This window comes from Neofelis nebulosa, chromosome 17, assembly GCF_028018385.1.
Source record: "Neofelis nebulosa isolate mNeoNeb1 chromosome 17, mNeoNeb1.pri, whole genome shotgun sequence".
Classification (NCBI taxonomy): Eukaryota; Metazoa; Chordata; class Mammalia; order Carnivora; family Felidae; genus Neofelis; species Neofelis nebulosa.
The window spans coordinates 20,565,938-20,582,813 of NC_080798.1; the positions used below are offsets into that span (position 1 = coordinate 20,565,938).

General features: G+C 43.4%; 1 protein-coding gene across 4 annotated transcripts in view; it reads right to left on the reverse strand.

The window, feature by feature from the left end:
- Positions 1 to 16,876, reverse strand: part of TDRD12 (tudor domain containing 12) — a 73,542-nt gene that overhangs the window by 22,500 nt on the left and 34,166 nt on the right. For 3 of the 4 annotated variants that reach the window (XR_009255627.1, XM_058706378.1, XM_058706380.1), the window contains exons 11-22: positions 15,661 to 15,741; positions 13,816 to 13,876; positions 13,375 to 13,482; positions 11,306 to 11,491; positions 9,585 to 9,741; positions 8,996 to 9,123; positions 7,418 to 7,609; positions 7,042 to 7,170; positions 6,039 to 6,156; positions 5,279 to 5,418; positions 4,925 to 5,145; positions 2,379 to 2,478 (exon numbers count right to left, since the gene is read on the reverse strand). Coding sequence is in view for 3 of the 4 variants with exons in the window: in XM_058706378.1 (XP_058562361.1) it covers positions 2,379 to 2,478; positions 4,925 to 5,145; positions 5,279 to 5,418; positions 6,039 to 6,156; positions 7,042 to 7,170; positions 7,418 to 7,609; positions 8,996 to 9,123; positions 9,585 to 9,741; positions 11,306 to 11,491; positions 13,375 to 13,482; positions 13,816 to 13,876; positions 15,661 to 15,741 (1,621 nt within the window). In the remaining variant the exon portion in view is untranslated. Of the gene's footprint in view, positions 1 to 729; positions 928 to 2,378; positions 2,479 to 4,924; positions 5,146 to 5,278; positions 5,419 to 6,038; positions 6,157 to 7,041; positions 7,171 to 7,417; positions 7,610 to 8,995; positions 9,124 to 9,584; positions 9,742 to 11,305; positions 11,492 to 13,374; positions 13,483 to 13,815; positions 13,877 to 15,660; positions 15,742 to 16,876 lie in introns of those variants that run through there. The other variant, XM_058706381.1, reaches the window with a different exon arrangement.

Below are 16,876 nucleotides of genomic sequence, written 5' to 3' on the forward strand. Positions count from 1 at the left end.
GTTTCAGGGAAGAGAGGAAGGGTGGAGCAGGGGGGTCCTGAGCCGTTGAAGAGTTCTGTGGCACCAACGTAGAGTCGTGTGTCACTCGGCATTTGGTAAAATCCACCGAATGTTCGCTACAGGGAACGAATCCTAATGTAAACTACAGACTTCAGTTAACAACTAAACGTATCAACGCTGACTCATCTACTGTCACACATGTGCCACACTAATGCAAGATGTTACTAATAGGGGAAGCTGTTGGGTGGTATCGGGAACTCTGTATTTCCTGTTCAGTGTTTCTGTAAACTTAAACTGCTCTAAAAAATAGATATCTAGAGGTGCCTGGATGGCTCAGTCAGCTAAGCGTCCAACTTTGGCTCAGGTCACGACGTCATTGTTTGTGGGTTCAAGCCCCGCATCGGCCTCTCTGCTGTCAGCACAGAGCCTGCTTCGGATCGTCTGTCTCCCTCTCTATTTCTCCCTGATTCGTGAGCATGCACATACACGTGCTTTCTCTCTTAAAAATAATAATCATGTAAAAATACATAAGTAAAGTATCTATTAATTTAAAGAGCAACAACAAAATAAGCAGATGAGCCAAACCCAGCTGCATCACGAAGCCTGCGCGTATCACTGTCTGTGCAGGAAGAAGCACGTGCAGGAGGCCAAACACAGATGGGCCTAAACACAGGAGTCCACAAGCGGCTACAGGCACTCAGTGGAAACACCGTGGGTGGGGGCGGGGGCGGGGTGGGGGGAGGGCCAGGGAGACGGGAGCAACTGAGCCCGGCAGCTTTTCTTCCATTCCGACAGTGGGTGAAGGCTGGAGCCCCAGGAAGTCTGCAAGCTCTCCATCCAAAGACAACAGAGATGAAGGGCCAGATGCATGTGGGAGATGGAAATGGAGCCAGGAAATCTGCACAATCTCAGAAACTATGTCCCTACCTATTTTAGTTACAAGAAAGAAGCAGCAGAAAAGGAAACTTGGAAATTATCAATGTTACCCCGACTCAGACATTCTAAAATTCAAGGGAGATATATTTTATCTGAAAAGGAGCTGTAGCAAAGTATTCAGACCGAATTCCATATTAAGTTATAACAAAAAAGAGAATAAGGAGAGTAACAGTCCCTGCAGATAATGGGAGTCACTGGGAAAGATGTATCCACAACCTAGATCAAAACTGTACCCTTCAACTTGAAAACAAGCTACCTTTCCTCTTGTTAATTAAGAAAATAATGGGGAGCCGGGCTGGCTCAGTCAGTGGAGCATGCGACTCTTGATCTTGAGATTGTGAGTTCAAGCCCCACACGTGTGTGTGTGTGTGTGTGTGTGTGTGTGTGTGTGTGTATATATATATATATATATATATATATATATATATATGTATGTATATATATATGTGTGTGTGTGTGTGTGTATGTATATATACATACATAATATATATATATATACATATAATCCTCTCGAGAGGAAGAGAGAATATATACATATATACGTATATACACATACATACACACACATATACACACACACACACACACACATATATACATATATATACACACACACACACACACACACACACACACACACACACATAGAGAGAGAGACATACATGATAAACAACATGTATAAAGGAACATAGACCAGAAAAACTCAGAAATGAGGTAACAGAACTAGGGAGACAGAACGGCACAAATGAGCAGAACATAGTTGCTTTAGGGAAAAGGGAAGGTAAAAAGAAGTCCTGAACTCAAGAAGAAAGGAAGAGGGGCGCCTGGGTGGCTTAGTCGGTTAAGCGTCCGACTTCGGCTCAGGTCATGATCTCGCAGTTTGTGGGTTCGAGCCCCACATTGGACTCTGTGCTGACAGCTGGGAGCCTGGAGCCTGCTTTGGATTCTGTGTCTCCCTCTCTCTCTGCCCCTCCCCTGCTTGTGCTCTCTCTCAAAAATGAATAAACATCAAAAAAAATTTAAAAACAAAAAGAAGAAAAGAAGAAGTATTAAAAAGGATTCAAAAGAAAGTGACAAACTCTTAAGTCAGCAACTTTATCTACATTTCAGAATTTCCTCAAAGGACCATGGATATTGTGAAGAGACATGTGTTATCACTGCACTATTTTTAATAGTCCCCAATGGAAACAACTTTCTTTCTGAAAGTACAACTAAAAAAACCCCTTTGATTGTTGAGGTTGGTTTATCTATTTTCTCCATTTGATGTTGGTTTTCTAAATAAACTGGGGTCTTGAAATAAGGCATCTCATAAGGACACATGACTACTGTCACATTAATGGTGGTACATTAATAGCGTCATAATTATTCTGCTCCTATGAATGGAATATGTTCATTAAAATGGTCATTAATTACTGGACAAAAGGATCTTCAGCAAAACTTACTTTGATGTATCCAAATGTTGGTAGAGTTTGGTTGGATAATTTCCTTGGCATGTCTATTTCTGGATTAATATGGTGTCGATCAGGACAGATCCTTTTATCTCTGAAAAAAAAAAAAGTAACTGGGTTTTAAAAACAAACAAGAAAACAGTAATTTTAATGTATTTTAAAGTATTCTTCAGGAAAATTAATCTGTAATTGAAATCAGAGAACTTTTATCCCAAATACTTTAAAGTTAAGTAACCATTTTAAATACTTTAGACACTAACAACATGCACATTACCGAAAAGGGGTCCTAAAATTTAATTAACACTAAATAAACTTCAAGAGTTACTTCATTACTTCTCTAGACAGTCTGTAAATGAACAAAACGTACTTCTGAAACAAAGACCCTGAAATCAGAAATTCATCCCCACAACCCACAACAAAGGCTACTAATAACCTCTAAACCAGAAGTCACTCTGTAACCCAAACTGAGAAAACAGAGCTTCTGTTTCAAAAGTCAATATTCTGTTTAAAGGCATAATAGAAGAAACTGCCACTAATAACCTGTTTAACGTACCATAATTCAAAAAAGTTAATGTCAATAGTTATCTGATAGATACTAGACTCCTCCTACCCAGTCCCAGTGATCACAGATCAAGCACTGGCATCATGTCCGGATCAGGGAGAAGGCTCCCGTGACTGTTAAGATAACCATCCTCTCCAAATTGATTTATAGTGTCAACACACATGCTATCAAAATTCAGACAATGTTTCCGAAGAAACTGACAAGCCTATTCCAAAATGTATGTGGAGATGGAGCGGACTTAAAAGTCAAAACAACCTTGACGAAGAGCAAAGTTGGAGAATTTGCATACCAGGTTCCAAGGCTTGCTAAAGTATAAGCTACAGTACTTAAGAAAGCGTGGTACCGGTGTAAGAACAAAGAGACCAATGTAACACAGTCCACAAACGGACCACGTATGCTATCATCTGGTTTATGTCAAAAGCACCAACTGAGCGACAACACATTGATGTTTTAAATAAAGGCCACTGGAGCAAATGATTACCCACGTGGAAAAAAGTAACCCTTGCCCCGTACCTCACACTTTAAACAAAAATTCTCACTCTAGATTATATACCTAAGTGTGAAACCATCCATAAAGCTTCTAGAAGAAAATACAGAAGAATGTCTTCATGACCTAGAGACAGGCAAATATTTCTTACATAAGGACACTAAACAATAGTAACCATGAAATAGTTCATCAAAATTAAAAAGGTCTGCTCACCAAAAGACTTACAATGAAAAGGCGGGCACCTGAGTGGCTCAGTCGGTTAAATATCTGACTCTTGATTTTGGCTGAGGTCATCATCTCATGGTTAGGGAGTTCAAGCCCCACCTCTGGCTCTTGGGATTCTCTCTGTCCCTTGTTCTCTCTGCCCCTCCCTTGCTCTCATAATTAATTAATTAGTTAATTAATTAAAAGTAGTAAATAAAAATTTAAAAGCACAGTGAAAAGGCAAGCCATGAACTGGGAGAAGATCTCAAGGCATATATCTGACAAAGTAGTTATATGTCGAATAAATAAACTACTCCTACAAAGCAATAAGAAAAAGAACAACACCCAATTTAAAAAATTGGCAAAAGAGGGGCGCTTGGGTGGCTCTAGCTGGCTAAGCCTCGGACTCTTGATTTTGGCTCAGGTCATGCTCTCGTGATTTGAGGGATCAAGCCATGGGCTGGGCTCTGCACTGAGTGTGCAGCCTGCTTGGGATTCTCTCTTTCTCCCTCTCTCTCTCTGCCCATCTCCCCCACCAAATAAATAAACATTTTTTTTAATGGGCAAAAGAACTGAACAGACGCTTCACAAGAAAAGGACGGTCAAATGTCCCACAAGCATATGAAAAGACACTCCACATCATAAATTACTAGGGAAATACAAATGGAAACCACCACCCCCGCCAACACCATGTTGTCGGTGAGGATATGGAGAAACTCTGCTCTCCCACACACTGCTGACGGGGTCATGAACCCGTCACACGCCTTGGGAAGGTTAGACAGGCGCTCACCCCATGACCCAGCAATCCCAAAGTCTACACCCAAGAGAAATGGGTGCGTGTTTCCACAAAGGGACATGTGCAAGAGTGTTCAGGGGAGTTTCATACATAATAGCCAAAAGCTGGAAACAACTGCTCTCCCATCAACAGGAAAATGGATGTATACATTGTGATATATTCATACAATAGAGTATCGAGCCATTAAATCAACAGATAAATAAATCCACCCAATACACACAGGAACAGAGATGAATGTTGCAGATAGTAAGCTGAACGTACAATTCCATTTACATAAAGTTGGGAAACGAGCAAAATTAATCAATGTTGACAGATATTTAGGGGCAGTTACCTCCAGGGGAGGGCAGATTGGGAAGGAACACGGGGAGAACCTCTGGGACTGGGTGGCGGTGTATACTGTGCGTACATATGTAAAGGTCTTCCAGCAGTAAAAGTATATCACTGTGCACTTTACTGTACATTTCAAGGTTTTAAACAAATGACTGGCTTACTTGCAAAAACCAAAAGACTTAAGACACGGACAAAGAGGCCTTCGGGCTTTCTTATCTTCTTTGGCTTCCAGAACCCCCGCAGTAAACTCATACAGCTCCACGGGAATCTTGGCATCGGCTCGCTCCAGGTAGCGCAGGACCCCGACCGCATGGCACGCATTTCTCTCCGTCAGCAGCAAGACAGATTTGGTTTTCTTATCTCCCTGTTCTGCAGGAGAACCCTTAAAATCGGGGGCGAATAAAGGAAGCAGGTCGTCCATCCCAGTCTAACTGATAAAACCCCGCGGACTCTGCATTTCTCATTGCACAGAAAATGCCAGGGGAATATTTAGAGATAACGAAAATTAATCAAACCTGCTCGGTTGGACTCTGAAAATGGTCAGACATGCAATACAGACGCCCACCAAAAATCTTTGGTGAGGAAGGGAAGCTGAAGTGAATCACGCACGTGGCATCGGTGATGGTCAAGAGCGGTATGCAGTCGTCAGTTAAGGCTGGAGACAAGGATCAGACAACCACAGATGAGGCATAGCTCCCTGCACTGATGCTACACAGCAACTCTGTAATCGTACCTCAACACGTGTCTCTACCGCACTTCACTGTGTAGGTGCCAACAAACTCCCCCCCACCCCCACCAAAATGTCACAGCCCCGCGATCACATTCTAGAGAAAAGTCATCTCCCTAACTTTAGCTTGGAAAATGCCCCTTTCTATTACAAATCTAGGCTGCCCATCTATTTTTCACTTATCTTACAGTTTGACTTTCAGATCTCTAACGTCATTGTTCACAACCATCTGTGATAGATTGCGTCAGAGGCGTGCATACACACACACAAAGGAGATGGTGGCCCTCAACCTGCAGCCCCAGGGACAAGGTCTGCGCTAAGGGCTGCTGCCTTCTGCCACGAGTGCTCCGGGGGCCCCCGCATTTGCCTCAACACCAAAATCTTAGTGGAGTTTAACTTTCATTTTGGGACTGACGTTACTAATAAATTCTCAGGAGATCTGCGAAGTGATGAGAAATTTGGAGACAAGATATTCAAATAAGCTGAAGACATGATTCCCATTGGCTCAGCAGCCTTCTCTAAACAGAAGTAGAAATTAAAACACTTACCTAATACAACGTGAGAGCCAGAACTTAACTTCTTCTTCCACTGTTCTAAAACACTTTTTAAATTAAAAACCGTTTCTTTATGCATTTTCAAGCAAAATATTGAACTGCTTTCTACTACCTAAAGATGAAACCAAATAAGCCAGTTCACAGTCAGGAACATAAGCTTAAAGTTAACTGTTCCATCAATAATTACCAGTATAAAACATTTAAAATTATCTGTGAGGGGATTATCTCATCGATCCACTAATTGTAAGAACAAGATGATCGTAAGTTTAAACAAATGTATTTCCAAAATTCTACAGTTTGTATCTAAAAGCTTGCTCAAGTGAAACAAACATTATCTTGCTAAAACCATTTTCCTTCCTTTTAAGTAATGCGCGCATATATAGATGTGTGTATTTATACACGTGGATATACATGTATACACACACACCAAAATTTATGTGCCAACACATGTCACATCTTTTCACAAGACCTCCAGTTCATCATTGCTGAAAGGCGGATATACTGATTCTTGTATTTTAATTTGTATTTGGCTTCATTTACACATTTTAGTATTAATTTATGTAGAATTAGATTAATTAAATAAATCTGTAGACAATTTATTTGGCTTTTCTAGCCATATGATGCGATCTCTTGGTGTTATTGTCTCCGGTTTTTTAAACAGAGGCTACAGAAGACGCTGGCGTTTCTTCGTGAATGAGATCCTTTTAACGACAAAGCACAAAGCACCCTCCTTGGGGAATGTCTGCTTCCACGGCAAGGATGGTCCCACCTACTTAGCTCCTCCCTCCAGGCCACCCCCAGCACCACCACCCCCCCCACCACTGTCCTTTCTCACTGCTGTCTATTCTCTGCAGCACCAGCCACCTCCTCCTCTGATAAACTTGTACAGTTTTATTCCCCTGGCAAATATTTAACTACCTGGTAATTCTCTGATGATTTTGAGATTCAATCATGGTTCAAACAAAAAATACAGACATTTTATGTGTGGAAGGCTCACCTTACACACGATTTCTGTTTCAGCTACAGAACTGGTGAAGATCAAGGTCTTTTGTGCTTGACTTGGAATGAAATCTAGAGTCTGGAGTAAAGTAGAGGTTTTTTCACATTCCAGGCAAAGGTGCACTACCTGGTAACGAAAGGCAGAAACTGTGGTTTTAAACACATTCCAGGTGCCCCAGCTTCACTTTTCATCGCTAAGTTAGGATTTTAACAGAAAAGAACGTATAGAACGACAATATAAATCTAAATACACGATTATAGACTCGTGTAGATGAAAGCTGCAAAATTTTACTTTATTAAGCCATGAAATGGAGGCTACCTGCTTGTGTTCCTCAGCCCTTGACCGCCCTCACCCCACGCCCACGAGCCCGCACCTGCTGGACGCTGCCATAGAGAGCAGCCTCTTCCATGGCCGTGACCACAACGTAGGGGTCATTCATGAACTCTTTCATCAACTGTTCTATATGTCTGCTCCAATGAACTCCAACAGCAACAATCTGATGTGGTGCAGATTCCCTTTCTTCAACGTCAATGTTTTTTTTAAAGTTATCTAATATAGCGAACATCTAAAAAAGTGAGTATAATTAATTTCATTTTTATTTCAAAAGGGAATAATAGTTAGTTGACAGGAACATAAGTGGTAAAGAATTGCACACTTTCTGTTCTCAGAGTGGAGAAGGCCTTTCCAAAGAAAAGAAGAAAACTACAAAGGAGAGAATGTTAAGTATAAACAAAATCAAAACACAAACGGTATCTGGGTAAAACACGTGTGACATATGCAACCAAGAATTAATATCCTTACATAAAAAGTTCTACGAATGGACTAGAAAAAGGTGATCCTGCCGACAGAAAATAAGCAGAGAAAATGAACAAGCAGTTCACAGAAGAACAGTAGGAGTGGCCGGTATACAAGTCAGCCAGGAAGTACAGATTATGCTCACGAGACACCATATGTAACGAGGAGACTGGAAATGAAAGCCGGACCAAGCCGGACCACTGCCGGGGGCCGCAGGGCATGTGGTGTGGTGGTGCATTGTCCATGGGAGCGTAAATCCGTCTCTGCTTTCAGAAAGGCAACTATATGATGCAGTATTCTGGATATTAGTTTTGCAAATAAGAACTGAGGCTTTAGAGGCATTCAGAAACCCTGCACAGGCCATACAGTCAGCAAGTAACAAAGCCCAGACTTGAACCTGGGGGTGTCCTTGCTCCCAAATGAAATGCCTGTGGTCATCGTGTTATGCTGTGCCCCAGAAATGCCTTCTTATAAGAATTCAGAGTCTTTGATCCATTAATCCCCTTCCTAGGAATTTATCCTAAGGGAAACACGCAAGAAAGATGTATGTTCTTTAGACACACACACACACACACACACACACACTGCCAAATGTCCAAAAATAAGACCATTTAAAAAATTATGTTACACCCACAGGACTCCCTATGTCCAGTGAACAATCGTGCGGTAGAATAATTACTAATAATACTCATGATGCTGCTTACTGGAAAATGCAAGTTATAAACTAGCCATAAAATAAGGCCTGATGTTGTTAGTTGTACGTACTGACACAGGAATTACTCCCAAACAATAAGAGTCATTGCTCTGAGTGTCCCGACTACGGACGCTGGGGTTTTTCAAGTACTCTTCTCTGCATCCCAAGTTTTCTAAAATAAAACGTATTGCTTCCATAATCGCAAAAATATCAGTATTTTAGAAAACCCTCTCTGGAAAAGAATTTTTGCTCTTCAAAGAGAATTTTAAAATTTGGGAAGACAATTTCAGACAAATTTTCTTTCTTCACAGTGATCAAAGTTCTAAAGGGAAAACTTTTTTAGATGAACTGGCTTCCTCCCCAACTAGATGCTTTTCCAGATTCCTAAAAGCAGGTGAGGCTTTCATCATATATATATCTATTTCCAAGTGATAACGACGTCTCGATGGACACCGTACTTACTTCTTCGTTAGCTTCAAAGAATAATACTTCCACCTCATCCAAAATGAGGTGACAGAGTCTGAGAAATAACAAGCTCTGATACTGGAGAAGTCTCAGGAGGCTGTGCGGTGTCGTCACAATTATATCACCTACGTTTAAGAAAAATTAACACTTCAGATTTTTCACAGGTTTTTCCCACATTTCCTTCGCTAAGATGCCACACGCTTCGTAGAACTGCCGTCTAAGGACACAAAACCTTGGGTTTTCTTGCTCACGTGGGTGCGGCCCGCCCGTCCAGGCTAACACCTGTCTGTATCTAGTTAAATACCTGGGCACCCACCAGGTTTCGTGCTCCTCGAGGGCAGGGGGTGGGAGTTTAGTCAACATCTAACAGGAGATAGTCGATAAACAGTTGATAAGTGAATGAAATCATGTCATTTTTCAGTGAAACGGCTGTAAGCCAAGAGCGCCTTCGCCCTCCAGGCCCACCCGTAACCCACAGTGCGGTCTGGACCGGTGATGACTGTGGCTGCATCATCACACACGCCTGCCTGGCAGGGCTCCGCTGTGCTCTGCAGGGAAAACCAAACAGCTTGAAGAGGATGCTTACAGGCCCTTGGAAGCTTCATGTTTTTGGCTTCATCTTTGTGGAGTCCGATTGTTAACAGCACTGGGTGAAGAGGCCTGGGGGACATGCCATAGTCCCCCAGTAATTCAAAAATAAACTGGGCCTTTTTCCACCCAGGGCACACGATGACTGCCAGAGGCTGCGAAGACAAACAAATTCACATAATCTTGGACAAAAGTTAGGAATTGAACAGAGTATATGCACAGCATGCAGAACATCTCTTTCTACAGAGTAAGCAATACGTAAATTTTTTTGCTCTCTCCATTGTCATGTAGGTCAGAAAAGATATGATTAAAACAGACTTAGACACATTGACTCTGATTTTCCTAGGGCTTACACTAAGCATGTCACAAGTATTTCGTTTTTTCTTTAAAACACTTACAGGGTACGACCTACTATTACCTCATTTCTCAGATGAGGAGTCTGAGGCACAGAGAGGTAAAGTTAGTTGTCCAAGGCTGCACAGCTAATACGTGGTAGCAATAGGATCTGAACCCAGGCGGTCTGGCCCCAGAGCTCCTGCTCCTAAGTACCAGGGAACTAACTGCCCCCTGAAGGGGGCCTTGAAAAGGTTAACATCTCTTCCTTAGGGTATTAAGTTTGCTATAGCAGCGTGTGACCCCTGACCTCCACCATCCCATAGTTCTCTCCTGAAGGTGCACCGCCTGCCCAACACCCTCCTGGACATACGGCGTCAATTTGCCGAAGACAAGAACAATTCTCCCCTTTCCTTTATGTAGCTCCAGTGGGGGCCAGCTTCCGGGCGGCAGGTGTGAAAGCAGGCTGGCCATGGAGACGTGGAAAAAGCAGAAGGAATGAGAGGCAAGACCCGGACATAATTTCTGACCAGCCAGGGTTCTATTCGAGAACAATCAACATCTCATCCATAGGGGTCAACCACTAACTGAGGGATGTAGATGTTTAAACCAACACATAATAACTTAGTACAGAAAAGGAAACCATTAAAATGACATGACGTGGCAGAATCAGAAAAATGAGCATCTCTTCTAAGCACGACTGGTCCTTTCTTACTGCCAGTTTTCACCATTCTGCTGAGTAACGGAACCATCCATAGCACAGCCTCTGAGACGGGTCTGAGACAGAGGTGCTCCGTGCCAGAGTCCCCCTGACCACCCAGACCCCGAGAGCAGGTATCACTACCCCACCATCCCCTATGCCCACACCCCATTTCTCTCCTTTCCACCACCTGCGGATTCCTGCATACAGGAAAACAAAAGATTACACAACAGTGGGGGGTGTTCAGAAATAATTAAAAGAATATGGGACGAGATGACAGGAAAACCTAAACTCTAATCCCATTTCTTGTCAACTTCTCAGCTGTTCAGCATCTGTACCAGTAACTTTTCATGAGGCTAATTTTCTCATCCATGAAGCGGTGAAAAGCATACATGGCCCATCTCACACAGTTACCATGACAGTTAGAGGAATTTAATCAGTGAAGTAAGTTTATAAGCTATACATCCATCCCTAAAAGCCAGAAATCTCTTGGCAGCCAATGGCCATCATGGGACTTCAAGGTGAGACTCACTGTCAGAGTCAATGACTCTGATAAGTCCCTGTCCTCTCATGGAAATCAAATGAGTAATGTAATGCAAACTTCGCCAAAGGTTAGGTTAAACTTAAAACTTTAAAAATAAATTTTTAAGCCATTTTACCGTGAAACAAAATTGTCTCCAACTTACTCCATTTCGGCTTGGTAAAGACTTGTAGCAGCCCCCCGTTTGCAGAATCGTAAGGAGTGGCGGAAGGTACAGCAGAGGGTCATTTCCGCAGTGAGAAATGACCACCACGTCACAGCCCCTCGCTATGGGAGGCCAAGAGTAGGATTCAGTGTGGCTAGGTCCCGGAAACTTGTTTCTTTGGAGAGCCTACAAAACACCAACAACCGAAACCCCACAAATAAAGCACAGACCACAAAAACTCCCATCTCTTTGCTCACTTCACCCCCAACAGCCACTATACGTTTGCTCAATCTGGTATTTTCTAATGCCTAACTTGACAAGTCCCCCTGAATCTTTTCTCAGCACCAAACTCCTGCCATGAGGCACTTGCTTTCCTGGGCTCCAAATCAAAAGGTTCGAACAGGCATTCCATGGACTGACCAGGTGCTTGGAGCTTGTCAGAGCAACGACATGGCTTCTCCTCCTCCTCCTAATAATCTTGAGTACACCACCTTCACTTACAAAGTTTGTTTTAAAATTTTTAATGTTTCTGTATTTTTTTAGAGAGAGACAGAGCGCGAGCGAGGGAGGGGCAGAGAGAGAGAGGGAGACACAGAATCGGAAACAGGCTCCAAGCTCTGAGCTGTCAGCACAGAGCCCGACGCGGGGCTCCAACTCTAGAATGGCAAGATCATGACCTGAGGCGAAGTCGGACACTTAACAGACTGGGTGCTACCCAGGCACCCCGTAACATTTTCTTGACTGCCTACAGTTTGTTTCCTTCAGAGTTCCTTTTGGTCTTTTCAAAAAAAGCATTTTGTTTTTAGGCGGGAGCTTTCTTCAAATGCCCACGGATCCTGGATGTGTGTTTGCACGGAGTAGGAGCACTAAAAGCTGACTGAAGACACATGGGCCGGGCAGAGCTCGCTCCCAGGAGCATCACAGCCCTGCAGGAAGCCAGGGCAGTAAGAAGGCAGTTTTACTGGAAGAATTCCAAACAGCATCATCTGAAGGGCACTTCTAGATCATCCAAGCTCCCTGCTGAGAGGCTGGCTGGGGATTCTCAGGAAGCGGAAGAGGGAAGTTCAGTACCCCCCACTTCGCTCCTTCCTCTGCTAGTCAGCCACACTCCGCTGCCTGTTCTCCATCTTCTGGAAGCCTGTGGAAATCCCTAGGCCACTAAAGGCTTCACTCCTATTTTAATTCCTCCTCCTGGTTTTAGCTTTTTTTCCTTTTTTTTTTTTTGAATCCAGAAGAAAATAGATAAACACATACAATTGATGGCAGGTCTCTACAACAGTTCTGAAAAGAACACTTGGAAGTAATCTTGTAACTGCCCTGGCAACTTGCCCTTCTAAGCACCTTTGCAGAGGCACATTTGAAAACTTATTTCAGAAAAGCAGTAAGAGTTATACAGTGGTTTCTCCACAAAAGAATTCTTCACTTATAAGAAGATAACCTGAACTTCAGAATAACTGAGGGGTGCCTGGGTGGCTCAGTCGGCTGAGCGTCCGACTTCGGCTCAGGTCATGATCTCACAGTTCATGAGTTTGAGCCCCGTGTCGGGCTCTGTGCTGACAGCTCAGAGCCTGGAGGCTGCTTCAGATTCTGTGTCTCCTTCTCTCTCTGCCCCGCCCCTGCTCTCACTCTGGCTCTGTCTCTCAAAAATAAATAAATGTAAAAAAAAAAAAAAAAATAGAATAAATGAGACATCAGTAATAAAAAAGAAAAGCTGAAGAGAGAATTTCAAAAGCAAAGAAATTATACAAGTGCAGCCTTGGAACTGTTTATTAAAAATCCTCCTGTGTTGGGGCGCCTGGGTGGCTCAGTCGGTTAAGCATCCAACTTCGGCTCAGGTCACGATCTCACGGTCCGTGAGTTCGAGCCCCGCGTCGGGCTCTGGGCTGATGGCTCGGAGCCTGGAGCCTGCTTCCGATTCTGTGTCTCCCTCTCTCTCTGTCCCTCCCCCATTCATGCTCTCTCTCTGTCTCAAAAATAAATAAACGTTAAAAAAATTTTTTTTTTTAAATCCTCCTGTGTTAGAACAGGTCAGTATTCCTTTGTGAGTGCGGCTTCAGGAGCATTTTTACCTTTTTCAGGTCAGCCGAAAGTGGCGACGTGTCAACCGACAAGCAAGGCTCGATCTTGTTCCGGAGCACAGCAAACGGCTGCGGGGACCCCGACCGAAGCTTCTGCAGCTAAGACAGCAGCCCATTAGATGCCCCACCCCCGGCACACGAGGTCAACCACTTTAAGGGAAGGAGGGAGATGCCAGGGTCTGACTGCAATGTCAAAGCCTAGGTACATGTGCTTATCAAAACCCAAAATTAAAATTAAATTAAAATGAAAAAAGGAACAATTCGTCTAAAACAGTAGTAACTCACTAGAGAATTTCTAAAGGGATGTTCTCAGGTAGAGTCCCCCACCTAAAGGGGTTTCTCTTCTAGTCTCAAATCCAGACGAGGAAGGAGAGGGATTTAAAGAGTAAACAGTTGGTTTTGATTTTTAATTTTTTTTTAGGGTTGTAATACCTTCTGAAGATCAGAGATTCCATCAGTTCTCAAAGGATCAGGATTTAAAAACTGCAGTAGTCTATAAAATAGTTAAAAGGACAATTTGAAGAAAAGAAGTTTTATTTATATTTCCTCAACTGACTTACTTATATTTATATTTATTTATATTTATTATTTCCTCGACTGACTTACAATTTTAAATCTTCCTTGACGGAAGTAAAATGAAATATATAGTTGGCCCCCAAGCAACCTGGGTTTGAACTGTGCACATCCTCTTCTACGTGGACTACTTACAGTACATTAATGAGAATGCATTTTCTCTGATGATTTTAACATTTTCTTTTCTCTAGCTTTACATTACTGTAAGAATACAGTATATAACACAGATAACCTACAAATAAATACGTGTTAACTGGCTGTGTTATCAGTAAGGCTTCTGGTCAACAGTAGGCTATGTGCAGTTGAGTTCGGGGGAGTCAAAAGTTATACACAGACTTTGAACCGTGTGGGTGGTTGACACTCCTAACCCCGTGTCTGTTCAAGGGTCACTTGTATATCCCAAGGCATAGCTGTGAAATTACTGCTTATCCTGTTTTTCCCTGTTTATTGTGATACGAAGGCCACAGAGGCCATGCCGGTACCGTGCTTGCCCCCGAATTCCGACCCCCAGACTACGGACAGTGTCGCCAATCCCAGGGGCACTTGTTCTGAACAAGGAGAAAGACTGCATGATCACTAGGTCACCTCCTGTTGCTGCTGCCTCCTCCCTTCTTTGCTGTGATCTTAAACCACTTTAAGGTTCCCTGGAACGCGGAGGAACTGTCAGAATAACTGACAGGTCTAATCAATGAGTTCTAAGTAAAGGGCATTTAGCCCAAGAGAAGATACAACCTTCCAATACAAAAATAAAAGGCAACAGAGTATCTCAGGGTTAATTTATTAACTACAATTTAATGTAATCAAAGGAATGAGCAGCACGGATAATTCAAGGTCTCCTGTCCCAGGGAAAAACACCACGTGCGACCCATGGCTTGCAGGTATCAGGGTGGAGGGATGCCCATGGCTTTCAGGACACCAACACAGGGGCACTAACAGCCACCCCCACATCTGTGGGCCCCGGGGCAGCCTTTGGAGGCCCCGGACCCAGAGCTGTGTGGGGCGTCCTGCTGGGTGAGAGGGTGTTACGGGGCCCAAGGGTGGGCTCTGGGAGGCGGGCACAGTCAACACCCTCTCCCCAGGCATCCCAGGCCAATCAGTGGATACAGTGCGCCTGACCCACTTCTGAACGGTCGTAAATTCCTTGTCACTCTGGTGGCTTCAGAGCAGCCAGTTACTTGGAATATAAGGGTGTTTTCAGGCTGGGGTGGTGAGAAATTGTAAAAACGGGTAGGAAAACGTTTTGTGGAGTAAATAAGTATAAAATGAAGTCACAACTCTATTATTAACTTGGTGAATACTCTGGGAATCTGGCAAGACAAAAAACCCCACAAAAACTCAGTTCCATGCTGCAAAAGAGTAGCTTCTCCAGCAGGTGGAAGGCCTGTTTACCGCAGAGAAGTGGGAAGAAAGCAAACATTAATCCATATAAAATCGACGGCCCCAAAGATCAACCGTATCTGATTTGTTTCTTAAAACAGTTTACTTCATCAAGAGGACAAGGAAGGGGAGGCAAAAAAAAAAAAAAAGAAAAAAAGAAAAAAAGAAAAAAACCCTTCAAAGTTAGTTACACATGCAGCCAGTGCATGTATATTTTCTAAGTGGGATCACAGGTTTGAATAATAAAATTATATGTAAATTCCTCCTGCTTATAATTGCATTACAATTGCTTCGATAAAAAGTGCAGACCAAGGAAAAAACTCATACTTCACACAGCCATTCTTCTCATTGTGTTCTTTCTTCTCGGCCAACCTGAGTGGCTTCTTACTTGGCTGCTGACATAAAGTGCTAGAAACCAAAAAACATTCATTAGAATCTCTGAGCCCATTAACCGCAATCCTGAAAATGCCTTTCTTTTCGGGGAGAAAACTCACCAAGGAGCACTGAGGAGTGAGTTGTTCCACATACATAGATTTATTTCTGTGCGAACTGCTGCTTAGCCCTAAGCATCGTCTAAGGATGAAGCCCCACTGGCGCACAGCCTGTGTCTCCACAGGCCAGGAACTCCACAGGAAGTACAGAATCACAGGGGAGAGAAGTCAAAACGTGCAAACCACCAAAATCATGGAGAGCTCCCTGGGCTTTTACCTTCCCATCTCCTGGCACTGGCCCAAGGCTGGCCTGAGATGCGGAATTGCACAGTGGATGTCAACACCAAACACTGAGAGAAACCTTCTATTTCAAGCCAGAGAAGGAGCCATTCGCCAGACAGGGTAATCACGACTGATTTTCTCTTGTCCCTTTTTCTCTCCCAACCCTGTCCCAAGGCCGGTTCCAATCAGGCAGCTACAGTGGCAGAGGCAGCACCAGTACCCAAAACCCCGGGGGGAAACCCCCTCCCACTTCCTCTAGAGGACCTGGGAAACGGGACCTGTAGTCCAAAGATGCAGGAGAAACCTTCATCTTTTTCCTCTCCTGTTTCTGCTGCTGTTTTGCCCCATAAGTGGCCTTAAACACACAGAACTGCATGGCCATTTCTCCATGAAAAGCAATCCACCTGGACAGAGGCCCAGGGACAGGGCCTCGAGAGCATCTAGAAAATGGTGAATGTGAGGAAAATCCCAGAAAAAAAGAGAGAGTGTACCAGAGGGAGGGCATTCCCCATTTCTATTTATGACCCAACATGAGCTGGGCTTGCCCCAAGTTGAGCATATTCAGAACAGATGGAAAACAGAGTAGCAGTCACCACCCACAGAAACTGAGACAGAATCTGTGGCCTGAACAAAGGGAGTTGCTGACTTCCTGCTAAAATAAACAACAAAAACAACAAGGTCAACATTCTCCAGAGAATTTAAAAAGAAATCAGTCTCACACTGTAATATCCAAAATATCCAGAACACAGTACACAATACACAAAGAATCAGGAAAACCAGATCAATTGTCAAGGGAAAAGATTATCAGTAGGTATGACCCCCAAGATGGC